Source organism: Cotesia typhae, unplaced genomic scaffold, assembly GCF_013202065.1.
Source record: "Cotesia typhae breed Kobodo isofemale line unplaced genomic scaffold, CoteBio_Ctyphae contig_142, whole genome shotgun sequence".
NCBI lineage: Eukaryota > Metazoa > Arthropoda > Insecta > Hymenoptera > Braconidae > Cotesia > Cotesia typhae.
The window spans coordinates 13,974-29,277 of NW_027423720.1; the positions used below are offsets into that span (position 1 = coordinate 13,974).

The 15,304-nt window shown below is 35.6% G+C and overlaps 1 protein-coding gene across 1 annotated transcript; it reads left to right on the plus strand.

Moving 5' to 3' along the window:
* Positions 1-6,028: 6,028 nt before the first annotated feature.
* On the plus strand, positions 6,029-10,616 carry LOC141537767 (uncharacterized). Its single transcript, XM_074258951.1, has 3 exons — positions 6,029-6,247; positions 6,762-7,142; positions 9,864-10,616. The coding sequence occupies exons 1-3, from the start codon at positions 6,029-6,031 to the stop codon at positions 10,614-10,616; spliced, it is 1,353 nt and encodes a 450-aa protein (XP_074115052.1).
* The last annotated feature ends 4,688 nt before the right edge of the window (positions 10,617-15,304 follow it).

The following is a 15,304-nucleotide window of genomic DNA, read 5'->3' on the forward strand; positions in this document are numbered from 1 at the left end:
CTTAAATGCTCGCAGAAAAGAATGGGGTGACCCATCTGATAACCAGAGAGGTAAATATTTTAGAATCTGGGAAGCAGAATCTGCTGATAAATACAGGGCATCAATATTTACCACTGACGAGCCATCATTCATAGCTGGGACCTTCCTAGATGTATGTATTTCAAACATTACTCTCTCAAGTCTTACAAGAAACAACAAAATCAGAACAGCTGATTATGACAGTGATCATCGGGCATTACTGTTTACGGCCATACTACTGAGTGAAATTCAAGAAATAACAGAGACACTCTGCCCGAGAAAAAATTTACGAGCAATCAAATGGACAAAGTTTGAAAAGCGTTTGGATAGTGAATACAAATTTGATCTTCTTGACGATAGAAACCTCTCGATTCCAGAAATTGATGTCGGTATCCTAAACATAACATCAGCGATAGTCGCCACCATAAACAAAACGGCTCCTGAAGTTAAAAAAAATGAGGGAATCCTCAAGTATCTTAACTCGAGAATAAAAAAACTGCAAAAGAACAAGACTGAGTATATCAAAATCCTCCATGCGATATCTAAGTCATCAAACCCGCACAAAGAAAAAACCATATCTAGACTGAAAACCATTATAAACAATACCAAAGCTGAACTCAGGAAAGAATTTAATAAAGCAGCAGAGGACTACTGGAGCGGACAAATCAAGCAAATAAATCACAGGGACCCGACTGCTTTCTTCCCAAAAATAAACAAACTACTTCGAAAAAGAAATCTTATTTCAATAGATGATCAACGAATCAACATCACTGATCCAGCGTGCTTTGATGGATCAATTGACTTCACTAAAGTAGTGCCAATTGACAATGAGTTCCTGATCTCAGACCCAACAGACAAGCTGAATGTAATAGGTGAATTCTACCAAACAATAAATACGCCCAGGTACTTGAATACAGGCACTAGATTAAAAGAAATGGTCGACTCCAAAGCATCTTTGGCCAGAGATCTTCTCAAGTCGAGAAGAAAAGATGGTATCACTATAACTAAATTCACAAATAAAAACAGTGCAATAAATCCTACTAACTCTGGCTTCAAAATCCCAAATATCCTCAACAGCAACAGGAACGAAGATCATGATGAGACTAAGAATGAACAGCCATTCATAAATCCAGCTGAGCTATCTAAAATACTTAAAAAGCTCCCAAATAAGACCTCAAGCGGCCCCGATGAGATACCATCAATAGTCCTAAAGCATCTCCCACTAAGATTAATTACTGATCTCGTAATTATCTTTAACAATGCTACCAATCATAATTACTTTCCAAACGTTTGGAAAGCAGCTAAAGTTCTACAAATACTTAAAAAAGATAAAGATCCTGGTAAAGCCACCAGCTATAGACCAATTAGTCTCACTTCTAATGTTGGAAAAGTGTTTGAAATGACAATCAACAATCATCTGGTACGTGTATGCACTGAGGAAAAAATAATGCATGACCTCCAATTTGGTTTTCGAGCCAAACACAGCATCACGCATGCGATACACAAAATAATTGATACAATTATGTGTCACCTTCAAAAAAACTTACGCGTCGCAGTGGCATTAATCGACCTCGAGAAAGCCTTCGATTCAGTGTGGATTAACGGCTTAACATTTAAACTAATCAAACTTGGATTCCCAGACTGGCTCACACTACTCGTGGTTGACATGATCACTGATCGAACCTTCAGAACCTGGGATGGTTGTAACTTATCAAAAAAAAGCTACAAAATTTTGGAAGGATTGCAGCAAGGGACTGTTAACTCTCCTCTACTGTTTAATATCTACACAATGGCTTTACTACAGCTGTTTGGCCTAAATATGAAAGAAAATGTGTTCGCTGTAGCGTATGCTGATGACTTAATTGCTGGGATTGCTGGAAAAAACCCCGTAAAACTACAAACAGAACTTGAGGAGCTGGTAAACAAAATCAACAACTACTACAGGACATGGAATCTCAGAATGAACCCAGAAAAGTGCGAGACAGCTGTATTTAGAAGAGAAGCTAATCATCTGAGCAATAAAGCCCTAGCGCAAATCAAGGAATTCAAAATATCTACTCCTTCACCAAACTCTGGTGAATTAATTGAAATCCCGCATAAAAATATTGTCAAGTACCTCGGGGTCCATATTGATCATCTGCTTAGACTTAGGCATCATCCTGACATCCAGCTAAGCAAAGCGAAGGCAGCTTTCAAAGCAAACACCAGAATTTTTTATAATAAAAATTTAAGAAGACGTGCTAAAATAATCTGCTACGAGAAGATATTATCACAAGAAGATAAGTTTTACTGCTGATGATTTAAAATTAAAATGGTTCGACTTCACGTATTCCAGAGCTCTACCTACCAGAGATAAATTAGATGATCACCGTCTGAGCGACAAATATTGGTGGCTAACCAACGAGTCCATGCACCGTAAAGAGTTGAGAAAAAGACTGCAAATTAAGTAAGGCAGTGCAATAATTAGTATATGATCTGTAAATATTGTAAATACGTAGTTTTAGCTTTAGTTTTATTTATTTTTATTAGTTTGTTAGGTAAAAAAAATGAAACTAGTGAAGATAGTGGTTTTCAAAGATAACTTTTCCACTATTCTATTCTTTATAACAATGGAGACCTGAATATTTGAGGTAGTAATAAATAAAGCTATCCTAAAATTCTGTAAAGTAAATGAAATCTTACCCGACCATCAATTCAGCTTTCGCCATAAACACTCAACAATACACGCCATAAACAAATTCACTTCAGACATATGTAGAGAACTCAATGCTGGCCGATGTGTTGGGTCTTGTTTTGTTGATCTAGAAAAAGCTTTTGACACCGTATGGCTAGACGGTCTATTCTTCAAACTCCTCACTTACCACTTCCCACATCACTTCATAAAAATCATATGGAACATGGTACATGGCAGATCTTTTCGGGTCTCAGACGTTCCAGATCTCTCAACACTTTCCTTCAAAATATTAAACAGCCTCTAACAAGGTACGGTAAACTCTCCTCTTCTGTTCTGCCTTTATACCATTTCATTATTAAAATTATTCGGACTTAACATAGACGATGATAAATAAGCTATAGCTTTTGCTGATGACTTGCTAGTATACGTCACTGGTAACAAATCCTCAGAAATAAACATAAAATTATAAAAACTTTTCGAAGACATACAATACTACTTTCATACTTGGGAACTCAAAATGAATACTTCTAAATACGAATCAATTCTTTTCCGAGCCAAACTAAAAAACGGACATGCAGATGTAAAAATAAATTGGAAAAAATTTCAAATCAAAGAAAACGTAAATTCCAATATCATCGTCCCACACAAAAAAGTAGTAAGGTACTTAGGAGTATACCTGGACAATAATTTAAACTTCTACTTACCCATTAACACCCAAATTAATAAAGTCAAAAAGCAATTCAAAAGCCTGTCTAGACTAATCTATTTTAATTTTTTAAACAGAAAGGTCAAAATCTTATGTTACAAACTTCTAATCAGACCTATAATTACCTACGGCTGTCCTATTTGGTTTAATATTCCGCCTAAAGAAATGAAAAAATTAAGAAAATTTGAAAGATAGTGGTTGAGAGCCTGCTTCAACATGTACAAAACACCCAAATCAAATTATATAAAATATTATCACAACCTAACTATCCTAAATAGGCAAACATTGGATGTACTGATAACCACTTTATCCGTCTTTGCCGCAATCATTTTGCCAATGCTTCCTCTTCTACTGATAATAGTCTAATATCAGGTCCCTTTTACCCACAACCACAATACTTCAATTAATCAATGACATCAAGGTACACACCTCCCGAAATATTCACATACTTGGACAGCCCAGGTCTCATTCAAGACCCTCAGTTTATACCGTTAATATACCACATCAAAAGAGGCCCAAACGCCAAAACCATTAATTATGACCCAAAAATCATATCAAATACCGACATACAATACTGCACTTCAGTCCCACAAAAAGACAAATTAGTTAATCCCCACAATTGTAAGGATTACTAGTGGTTTACCTAATCCGCTCCTTTTTCTCCTTTTATTATTTATTATTTTCTTTTTCTCCCCCTTTGTTTATTTGTTACTGTATGTATATATTTATATTTTGTTGTATCACTTTTTCTTTTTAATACTATAAGCCTTTTTATCATACATCTTTTTTTAGGCTAATTCATTACTAACCACATGCTGTTATTCTTTAAAATATTAATATGTATAATAGACTAAGAATAAATTAAACAAAAAATAAAATATGCACTGCCCATTGAGGGATCTCAGGTACCAAACCATTATAAGTAAGCTTCTATGATAGCCATGCAGGCCAGGTAGAATGAGATAACTTTGTCAAATATTATAATAGGTCATGTACGTTTATACCTATACATCATTTACTTTGTAAATCTATGTATCATTAATTTCAAAAATAAACGTTTTTGAAAAAAAAAAGTCGCCCGGCTAGCTCAGTCGGTAGAGAATGAGACTAGTCTTAATCGAACCAATCGAACCTCCATGCTATGCGCATCGTGCCACAGCACTACTATAGTGAAAGAGGAAATCTATTATATAAAATAGATCATCATCAATAAAAATTCGGCTTGTTGGCTTGACAAGCCTGGTGCTCATATCTTTAACCGCAGTGAGTGTGTATAATCAACCAAATAACTTAAATAATAAAAAAATAAAAACAATAACAGCTAAAGCATTCAGGCGTTCTCGCCGACATCCAAGATGGCGGCTGGTGGAAATCAGAAGCGCAAGGCGATGCCGCTAAATAGTAACAATCAGAACTTCAAGGCCCCAAAAACGGAACCCGCCAGAAAACTGAATTCTATCGCCCTAGAAAAATAGTTCAAGGAATACGTAGAAGAAGGTAAAATTAACTCTCTAAAAATTAATGCCAAGCCTAACCTGTCATCAAAAAGGCGTATCAGCCTCACAAATTTGACAGACAAGGAAAGAGAAGAAGGATGGGAATTACCCAAAAAGTTTAGTAAAACAAGAACAAATAGTGACTCCCATACATGGATACGGAGACAGACAACCTATATGATCCGTTAACACCAACCGGTAAAGTAGAAAATACTCAATCGATCGAGCCATTACCAACGGAACCCACAGCTGGTCCGTCGAACCTGACACAAAATGAAAACTATAGAGGGCAGCAACCAGCCAGTGAAAAGGTCAACAAACAACTCAAACAACCACCTATTTTCTTGACAGGTGAAAATATCAAAAGCACGAGTGATAAACTAATCTCGGCTGGACTAAATAAAAGTACCTTCACTATTAGACAGAATAGAGGTAGTCTCACCATTAGAGCAGTGAATAGTGAATCTTACGAATTAATTAAAAATAAACTGATTGAATTAAAAGAGCAATTCTACTCATACACACCTCGCGAAGTTAAACCACATTCAATAGTCCTCAAAAACATTTTTGGAGACTATACGGCCGATGATATTAAAAATGATCTAAACAAATTAAAACTAAATATAAACATAACAAAAGTCATACCAATTGAATGCAAAAAAAGTAGATATAAAAAACAACATTTCATAATTCAACTAACACTCCAAATATAGTATTAAAAAAGAACTCACGCAGATAAAAAATGTAGTCAACCAAGATGCTAGATGGGAACATTTAATAAAAAAGAAAACCACACAATGCACCAACTGCCAGAGAATTGGCCACACTAGCTCCCAGTGCAATATGCAATATCGCTGCGTGAAATGTAGTGAATCTCACGAAAGAGGAAAGTGCACGATAACAAGTGACGAAGAGGACAATAGAGATAAGTTAACCTGTGCCAACTGTGGCCAAAAAGGCCACCCAGCCTCCTATGCTGGCTGTACTTTCAGAATTTTCGCCGACCTACAAAGAGAATTAGACATTTTACGGAATACCAACTAAGATAATTTCTCAAGAGTAAAGAATAAAAGCAAACATGTAAACGAACGAACAACAAATACATATTACTCTCAACAGCCCGATGATCACAAGATGTGGCCCAGCCTACCGGCTCCAAAAACTTCCAGGGCTCCCTGGAACTCAACTACAACTGAACAAGACAACGCAAACGCTGCAAATACCCATAGCCATCCAAACATTGACCACAACAGCTCACCTCCTCAATGGGCTGGTGAACTAATAAAAGGAATACACAACATATCAGAAAAGCTGAGCAAACAAGATAATAAAATAGACACAATAACTAATAGAGTAAACTACTTATATAAATTTCTGAACATTAATGGATCATAAAAACATTAATAACAATAATAATAATAATAATAACTTAAGCAACTCGCCAACACCTATCAAAAATGATATTCTCAAAAATATCTCAATAAATGTAAACTCAATCCAACATAATTACCGAAGACTGGAACTCATGAAGCTGTTGGAAAACAAAAACCCAGATATTACACTCATCAATGAAACTAAACTCAACTCACGTCACATAGTAACCTTCAAGGATTTCGAAGTCATCAGAACCGACAGACCCAAGTCAATATAAGGAGGTGGTATTGCAATTATTATTCGCAAAGGTATTAAATTTGAAATCATTACTCATCCATCATCATCAGGTAACGAAATTATAGAATTCACAATTATCAAAATAGCAAACAATAATAATGACAACACCAATATTTACATAATTAGTCTATACGCAACAAACTCAAACAAAATAATTTTCCTAAATGAGCTCAATAATACTTTCCATAAACTAAAGCTTAACCAAGACAACAACAGATTCCTAATAGCCGACGACTTCAATGCTCGAAGAATGGAATGGGGCGACCACGCTGATAATGAAAGAGGAAGATACCTGCGAAGATGGGAAAAATCAGAAGCAGACAAATATAATGCGAAAATTTATCCAACTCTGAATCCCTCCAGACCAGAAAGCCAAACATTTTTAGATATTTGCATCACTGACCTCCAAATCCTGAATCTAAGTAACGGAAAACTGGACACCTGCGTGTATGACAGTGACCATATGGCGCTTGTTCTTAACATCAAGCTCCCCAACAGTTTTGAATATTCAGATAATCTATCAATACAGCACCGATATAACTACAAGGCTACGACATGGAATCAGTGCAGCCAGATCGTGCGATTTTTTTACCCCCTCTTTAGCGTCGCGCGCGCCAGGCACACAAGTAAGTGATGCCTGTCTGTGAGTCGGAAAACCGAGCGGCGCCGAGGGAGTCCGAGAAAGGTGAACGAATCGAGGGGAATAAGCCTCCTGCCACACGAAACAGAGGAATAACTCACACAACAGTAGCTCCCTGTTCGTGTGAAATTCTCAGAATCCGATTTCAGCCGAACATACAGCGGGAAAAAGAATACTTTAATTTTTATTAAAATAAATAAATAATGCTTTTTTGTTAAAAATATGTAGGTTTAATTTTTTTTCTATATAAAAATAAATTTTTTTATCAATAAAAATTAAAATACAGAATTTTTTTCATAAAAAATCATTGTTACTTTTTTACGCTGTTATTAATAATAATTTATTATTAAGTAATAATAATAATAATAATAATAATAATAATAATAATAATAACTGTTATTATTTTTATAAATAATAATAACAATGGTTATTTATAATAATTATTACTAATAATTTTGGTTATTGGGAATTCCCAAACGCAGTTTTTATCTTAGTTTTCACATTTTACCGGCAAGACCTGCGGTGGCTGCGCGGCGTAAGTGTAAGCTTACGTCGGCAGAACTTTTGAGATCGAGTCCTCGCCCAAACAAATTTTTTTTTTTTAATATTTTTTTATGTTGCTACAAACAATAATAATAATAATAAGAATAACTGTTATTATTTTTATGAATAATAATAACAATGGTTATTTACAATAATTATTACTAATAATTTTGGTTACTGGGAATTCCCAAACGCAGTTTTTATTTTAGTTTTCACTTTTCATCGGCAAGACCTGCGATGGCTGCACGGCGTAAGTGTAAGCTTACGTCAACAGAACTTTTGAGATCGAGTCCTCGCCCAACCAAATTTTTTTTTTTTTAATATTTTTTTTTATGTTCGTAGAAACAATAATAATAATAATAATGATAATAATAATAATAATAATGATAATAACAATGGTTATTTATAATAATTATTGCTAATAATTTTGGTTACTGGGAATTCCCAAACGCAGTTTTTATCTTAGTTCTTACTTTTCATTGACAAGACGTGCGATGGCTGCGCGGCATAAGTGTTAGCTTACGTCGGCAGAACTTTTGAGATCGAGTCCTCGCCCAAACAAATTTTTTTTTTTTAATATTTTTTTTATGTTGCTACAAACCATTGTTATTATTATTCATAAAAATAATAACAGTTATTATTATTATTATTATTATTGTTTGTAGCAACATAAAAAAAAATATTAAAAAAAAAAAATTTGGTTGGGCGAGGACTCGATCTCAAAAGTTCTGTTGACGTAAGCTTACACTTACGCCGCGCAGCCATCGCAGGTCTTGCCGATGAAAAGTGAAAACTAAGATAAAAACTGCGTTTGGGAATTCCCAGTAACCAAAATTATTAGCAATAATTATTATAAATAACCATTGTTATTATCATTATTATTATTATTATTATTATTATTATTGTTTCTACGAACATAAAAAAAAATATTAAAAAAAAAAAAATTTGGTTGGGCGAGGACTCGATCTCAAAAGTTCTGTTGACGTAAGCTTACACTTACGCCGTGCAGCCATCGCAGGTCTTGCCGATGAAAAGTGAAAACTAAAATAAAAACTGCGTTTGGGAATTCCCAGTAACCAAAATTATTAGTAATAATTATTGTAAATAACCATTGTTATTATTATTCATAAAAATAATAACAGTTATTCTTATTATTATTATTATTGTTTGTAGCAACATAAAAAAAAATATTAAAAAAAAAAATTTGTTTGGGCGAGGACTCGATCTCAAAAGTTCTGCCGACGTAAGCTTACACTTACGCCGCGCAGCCACCGCAGGTCTTGCCGGTAAAATGTGAAAACTAAGATAAAAACTGCGTTTGGGAATTCCCAATAACCAAAATTATTAGTAATAATTATTATAAATAACCATTGTTATTATTATTTATAAAAATAATAACAGTTATTATTATTATTATTATTATTATTATTATTATTACTTAATAATAAATTATTATTAATAACAGCGTAAAAAAGTAACAATGATTTTTTTATGAAAAAAAATTCTGTATTTTAATTTTTATTGATAAAAAAAATTTATTTTTTATATAGAAAAAAAATTAAACCTACATATTTTTAACAAAAAAGCATTATTTATTTATTTTAATAAAAATTAAAGTATTCTTTTTCCCGCTGTATGTTCGGCTGAAATCGGATTCTGAGAATTTCACACGAACAGGGAGCTACTGTTGTGTGAGTTATTCCTCTGTTTCGTGTGGCAGGAGGCTTATTCCCCTCGATTCGTTCACCTTTCTCGGACTCCCTCGGCGCCGCTCGGTTTTCCGACTCACAGACAGGCATCACTTACTTGTGTGCCTGGCGCGCGCGACGCTAAAGAGGGGGTAAAAAAATCGCACGATCTGGCTGCACTGCATGGAATAAATTCCAAAAAACGGCGCATAATAATTATTCAATAGCCATCCCCGATGATCGAAACCTATCCATAAAAGAAATCGATGAACACATCGATCACCTCAACTCATCAATAACAAAAACCATTGAAGACATTGTTCCCAAATTCAAACCACAAAATAATTTACACAAGTTTATAAATACGAGAATCAAAAAACTTCACAAAAATAAATCCAACCTGATAACTCAACTTCATAAAATACAGAGAAAGGGTTCAGAAAAGCACAGAGAAGAAATAGTCAAACTAAAGGAACTCATAAAACTGATCAAAGCAGAACTAAGAGCAGAATTTGCAAAGTCATCCACTAGCTATTACGCCAATCAACTGAAACAAATTAACCACAAAGATGCCACTTCATTCTTCCCAAAAATAAATAAATTTCTACGAAAGAAAAGCTACATAACTATTGGAGATCAAATCCTGGACCATACTAATCCGGCATTGATTAACATTCCAGCACAAAAAATAAACCAAGTCCAGGATAACACAATATTAATATCTGACCCTGCCAGTAAACTTGATATAATCGGTACGTTCCTCCAATCAATTAACTCACCAAGATATCTCAATGAAGGATCCAGACTCAAAGAAATAGTTGACCATGAAGCAAATAAGATCAACGTAAAATCCGAAGAAAATCATCTTAATAACAAAACCTACACATCCTTCTCACCAACTAATAAAGCCTCACACCCAGTGCTAGAAAAAGACCAAGAATATTTTTTCTGCAACAACGTCACTTTATATAAAATCCTGAACCGGTTACCGAATAAGACCTCCTGTGGAGTGGACAACATTCCAACTATTTGCCCCAAACACCTGCTTGATAGCATAATTAACACGCTGGTAATCATCTTCAACAACGCACTGAATGCATTCTACTTCCCAAAATGCTGGAAACAAGCCAAAATACTACCGATTCTCAAAAAAAAACAAAGACCCAGCCAAAGCAACTAGCTACAGACCCATAAGTCTCATACCCACAATCAGTAAAGTCTACGAAATACTCATCAATAACCAAATAATAAAATTCTGCGAAGAAAATAACATCATACCAGACCAGCAGTTTGGCTTCAGACGCAATCATTCGACAGTCCATGCAATTAACAAGCTAACATCAGACATCCAAAAGAGCTTGCACTACAAGCAACTAGTTGGCGCAATCCTAATAGACCTAGAAAAAGCTTTTGACTCTGTCTGGCTCTTTGGGCTTATTTATAGATTGCTGAAAATGAAGTTTCCAGAATGGTTAATTCTGATAATATTTGACATGATTCATGGAAAAACTTTCATTCTATGGGATGGGATAAACTACTCCAGCCTAAATTTCAAAATCCTCGAGGGACTCCAACAAGGCACGGTAAACTCGCCGATTCTCTTCGTGCTATATACCTGCGCGCTACTGTCATTATTTCAACTGAACACAGAAAACCTCAAAGCCATTGCATTTGCAGACGACTTAGCAGTTTATTTGAGTGGAAGAGCCCCTAAGAAAATACAAACAGAGCTACAACAAACTCTAGATAAAATAGATAAATTTTTCCAGATATGGAATTTAAGAATCAACTTTACTAAATGCGAAAGCATACTATTCAGGCGCACAACTCACTTTTTATCACATGGAAGTAAGGATGGAATCAACACTTTTCAACTAACTGGCGTTAATCCAGGCACCAATACCATAGTAAATGTTCCTCATAATACCACTGTTAAATATCTCGGAGTTCACATCGACCACCTCCTAAGACTCAACAAACACATCAACATCCAGCTCAATAAAGCCACCGCCGCATTTAAAGCCAACAATAGACTATTTCACTGCAAACAGTTAAACAATAAAGCGAAAATAATATGCTACCAGTTACTAATTAGACCGATCATCACATACGCAGCACCCATATGGTGGAACATCAGTGCATCATATATGGAAAAAATATGAATCTTTGAAAGAAAATGCATCAGGACCTGTCTGAAGCTTTACAGATCTAGTGAAACAAATTATAAAAAACATATTAGTAATGAAGTACTATACAACCTGGCTGACATACCAAGAATTGATAATTATATCATTAAAATCACCAGAGGTTATTTTGAAAAAATGCCCAAGATAGACAACAACGAACTAAAAAAAATACACGAAACTTCAGACAAAAGCATAATCACGGCTAAAAATAATAGTTCATGCTTACCACCACAAGCATTCAAATACTTCGACAAGATCGGAGTAATCCAAGATAAAAATAATATTCCTACCCTATATCACTGGGGTAGGAATAATGCTAACAAAAAAATCAACATCAAACCAGAAGATTTTGAAAAGAAAAAAGTCAACCTGACCTATTCTACGGCCATACCGGACAGAGACAGGTTGGACTTCCACAGACTGGAACCTAGATACGAGTGGCTAAAGGAAGCCGCTCATCGTACTGAGCTTTTCAAAAGAAAAAGAAATAAAATTACACAATTATTATAAAATAATTACTAGTATTTATTGTCAAAAAATTATGTAATAAGTAACGAGCTCACCTCTAATAATTTATATTCTTAACTATATAAACAATGTAGTGTTTTTATTATATTTTTCACTACAAATCTGACTCATAATATATATCAAAATTACTGACAAGCTTACCAACTATAACAAACATTTATGCATACATCAAAACACATTATAAATGTGAGCAGCTCCGCGCGTGGAGACCAACATTTAAATAAAATTCGTATTTATTTTTTTTTTTATTTACTACACAGACTTCAGGCTAGTTTTTTAAGTGTTATTTAAGGCCACATTAATGTACAGATATGTAAATAAAATAAAACAAATAAACTTATTTAAAAAAAAAAAAAAAGTAGAGCATGAGACTCTTAATCTCAGGGTCGTGGGTTCGAGCCCCACGTTGGGCGTTCTTTTTTGAATCCAATAACCGAGACGAGATCTATCATTTTTGAGAGTTGCTACATACTCAGCGATCCAAAAGTCGTTAAATTTATTTTTATAACATTTTTACGAGAAACATAAAATCTTTAGTTCTCCAACAAACATTGAACTATTGTTCTTGAAAATAAAAAAAAAATTGTTTTTCATAAGAAACGATAAATTTTATAATAAATTGAATCCATTAATCCTCTGTAAAATATTAGGTTTTATCAAGGCCACATGGTCACATCAAATGGGAAACTGAATTCTTTTTAATTCTATTTAATTCTCTGCGGAGAATTAAAAAGTATTGAAAGTTTCCAAATATGAATTATTTCTAATACTATTCAATTCTTGACAAAGAATTCGAAAGTACAGAAAATTTCTGAATGTGAATTCTTTCTAATACTATTTTATTTCCCGCGTAGAATTCAAAAGTATTGAATTTCTCTTATATTTTAAATGCTATTTAATCCTATTTAATTCTCCAAGGAGAATTTAAAAGGATGCATTCAATTTTGAATTCTTTTTAATTCTCTTTTTTAACCAGGGTTTTTCTAAATGTCTCGTATTCATCTCTTTTTCTTTGGATGGCTTCACAATGGTGAGCTTCATCAGTGAGCCATCAATATTTTTCATTCAATTGATGGAAATCATTATCGTCACGATCTGGGATATAAAATTCTGACTGGAGTCATCACGGAGATCATCAAGCAGTGCCTACCAAACTGGGCCATCCCACCCGAACAACTTGCGAGAGCTGGCGTATGGGGCATGATGCATGGACTATTAGTAGACAAGGCATGCACCCAGAAGGCCAGAATGGACCGCGTGGGACACTACACTGCCTGGTTTGATTTTAGCAAGGCATACGATTCGGTTGACATCTTCCATGAGGAGTCCAGGAGGTTGGTAGAGATGTACGTGGGTACGGAAATGCCAACCAAAACCCAAAGAGTTCGACAAATTATTCATGAGTTCCCAGGAAGATCCGAAAAGGCAATTATGACGCATCTGCGAGAAATACCCTCAGATTTACTATTTAAGATCAAGATTACCCGCGAACTAGAACAACGAGGAAAATGAAATCAGCCAAAACGATGCAGATGAGAATAGTGACAAGGTTACAGATAATGAAAACCATGATGCCAATCTGGAAGGTTCTAGAATGAGACCACGTGGAGAAGCCAGGATAGTTTTGAATACCGATGCCAGAGAGCGCCAGGCACCGAACCAGACTATACCTCCTCATGAGCGGGAATATGCGCCAAACGCTGAGGGCGGAAGAACAGCTGAGATAAACAATGAGCAACATCTGGAAGCAGAAATACCTGAACTTGTTGGTAAGTAGGAAAGAACCATGAGATCTAGTGAAAAAGATCGAGGGCGAATAAGAAAACCAAAAGGCTGGATTAACCCGCAAATCATAAAAAAAATTGATGAGGCGTTGGGATTTGTGCTAGCCAAAATTAGCAACGAAGCCAAGCCAGGAGTGCGCAGAATTCCCTCACACATTTTCACCCAACGAAAGATAGACCAGTCCAGGAAAAAAGTGGGGAAAGTCGAGGAAATTTTGAGCTGGAGTGGGGCAAGGTTGCCGAGAATGAGGAGGAAAATGCCCCAGACCTGCAACAGACTGAAAGTTATTTTCGAGAACTATTTAGGCCAGCAGCGGGAAGGAGGAGAGAATCTCCTAGATTTAACGAATGGGTGAAGAGATTTAGGAACTTTAGAGGTGACAGAACGTTTGAAGAGCAGGTCAATGAGCAGGAGATTAAGAACCAAGTGGAAGAAGTACTAAAAGAGACCGCGCCTTGAAAAGCCGCGGGAGAAGATGGCATCCCGACTGCGGTTTACAAAACATTTCAAAATGCGAAGAGCTACTTGCTTAAATTCATCATTGACTCAATCAACGGAGCGAGTAGCCTTTCGGAACGTGATGTGAGGGCTAGAGTCGTACTTATCTATAAGAGCGGTGATAAAAAAGTCCAGCGCTCAAATCCTGCTGCAAAGGTTGAGGACAGAACACCAGGGATGATGGATCCAGGGAAACCCATCACCAGCGTGTATGCCGAGGATGCCAACCAGCCGAGCCATCGAGGAAAACACCCCCCCCCCTCCCCCAAAACCCCTTCATAGAATTTTGTTATAAATGTAAACGATAATGTAACTGCAGAAATTTAAATCCCCTTTATAATCCCAAAATATATATAATTACCATAAATAAGCTTTGAAAGATATAGAGGTCTCAAGTATGACTATGTACCCTTAAGATAATAAAGAGAATTTATATACTATCGAAGAATTAATTTTTCGTGACAGCTAAGTAACTAAATAACACAGATGCCCTGTCTACCTGGGTGTATATGACTTCGTCGCCTATACCAGCAGGTGGACTGGCTACTTGATAAGTGGAGATCACTGAACTATGAAAGACTCATCAGCAAAGAAGAAGAGTGTATCCTGTTCCCGGCATACAAGTCCTTCAAGATGGAAAACTGGATCGCAAGAAGGATCCTTGAAGCAGCTGAGGAACAAGTACATGGCCTGGGGTCACTAAGAGGAATACCTTGTAGACTGGAATGCCCAAACACTGAAACAGCGTATCATGTTGTCTCTGCATGTGGGAGACAAACTCATCCTGTAAGGCATAATACAGCTGTGAGCTGGGTGATAAGGAAGATCCTAGATGCAACTAGTGCACCAGAAAACATCAAAATTCAGGCTT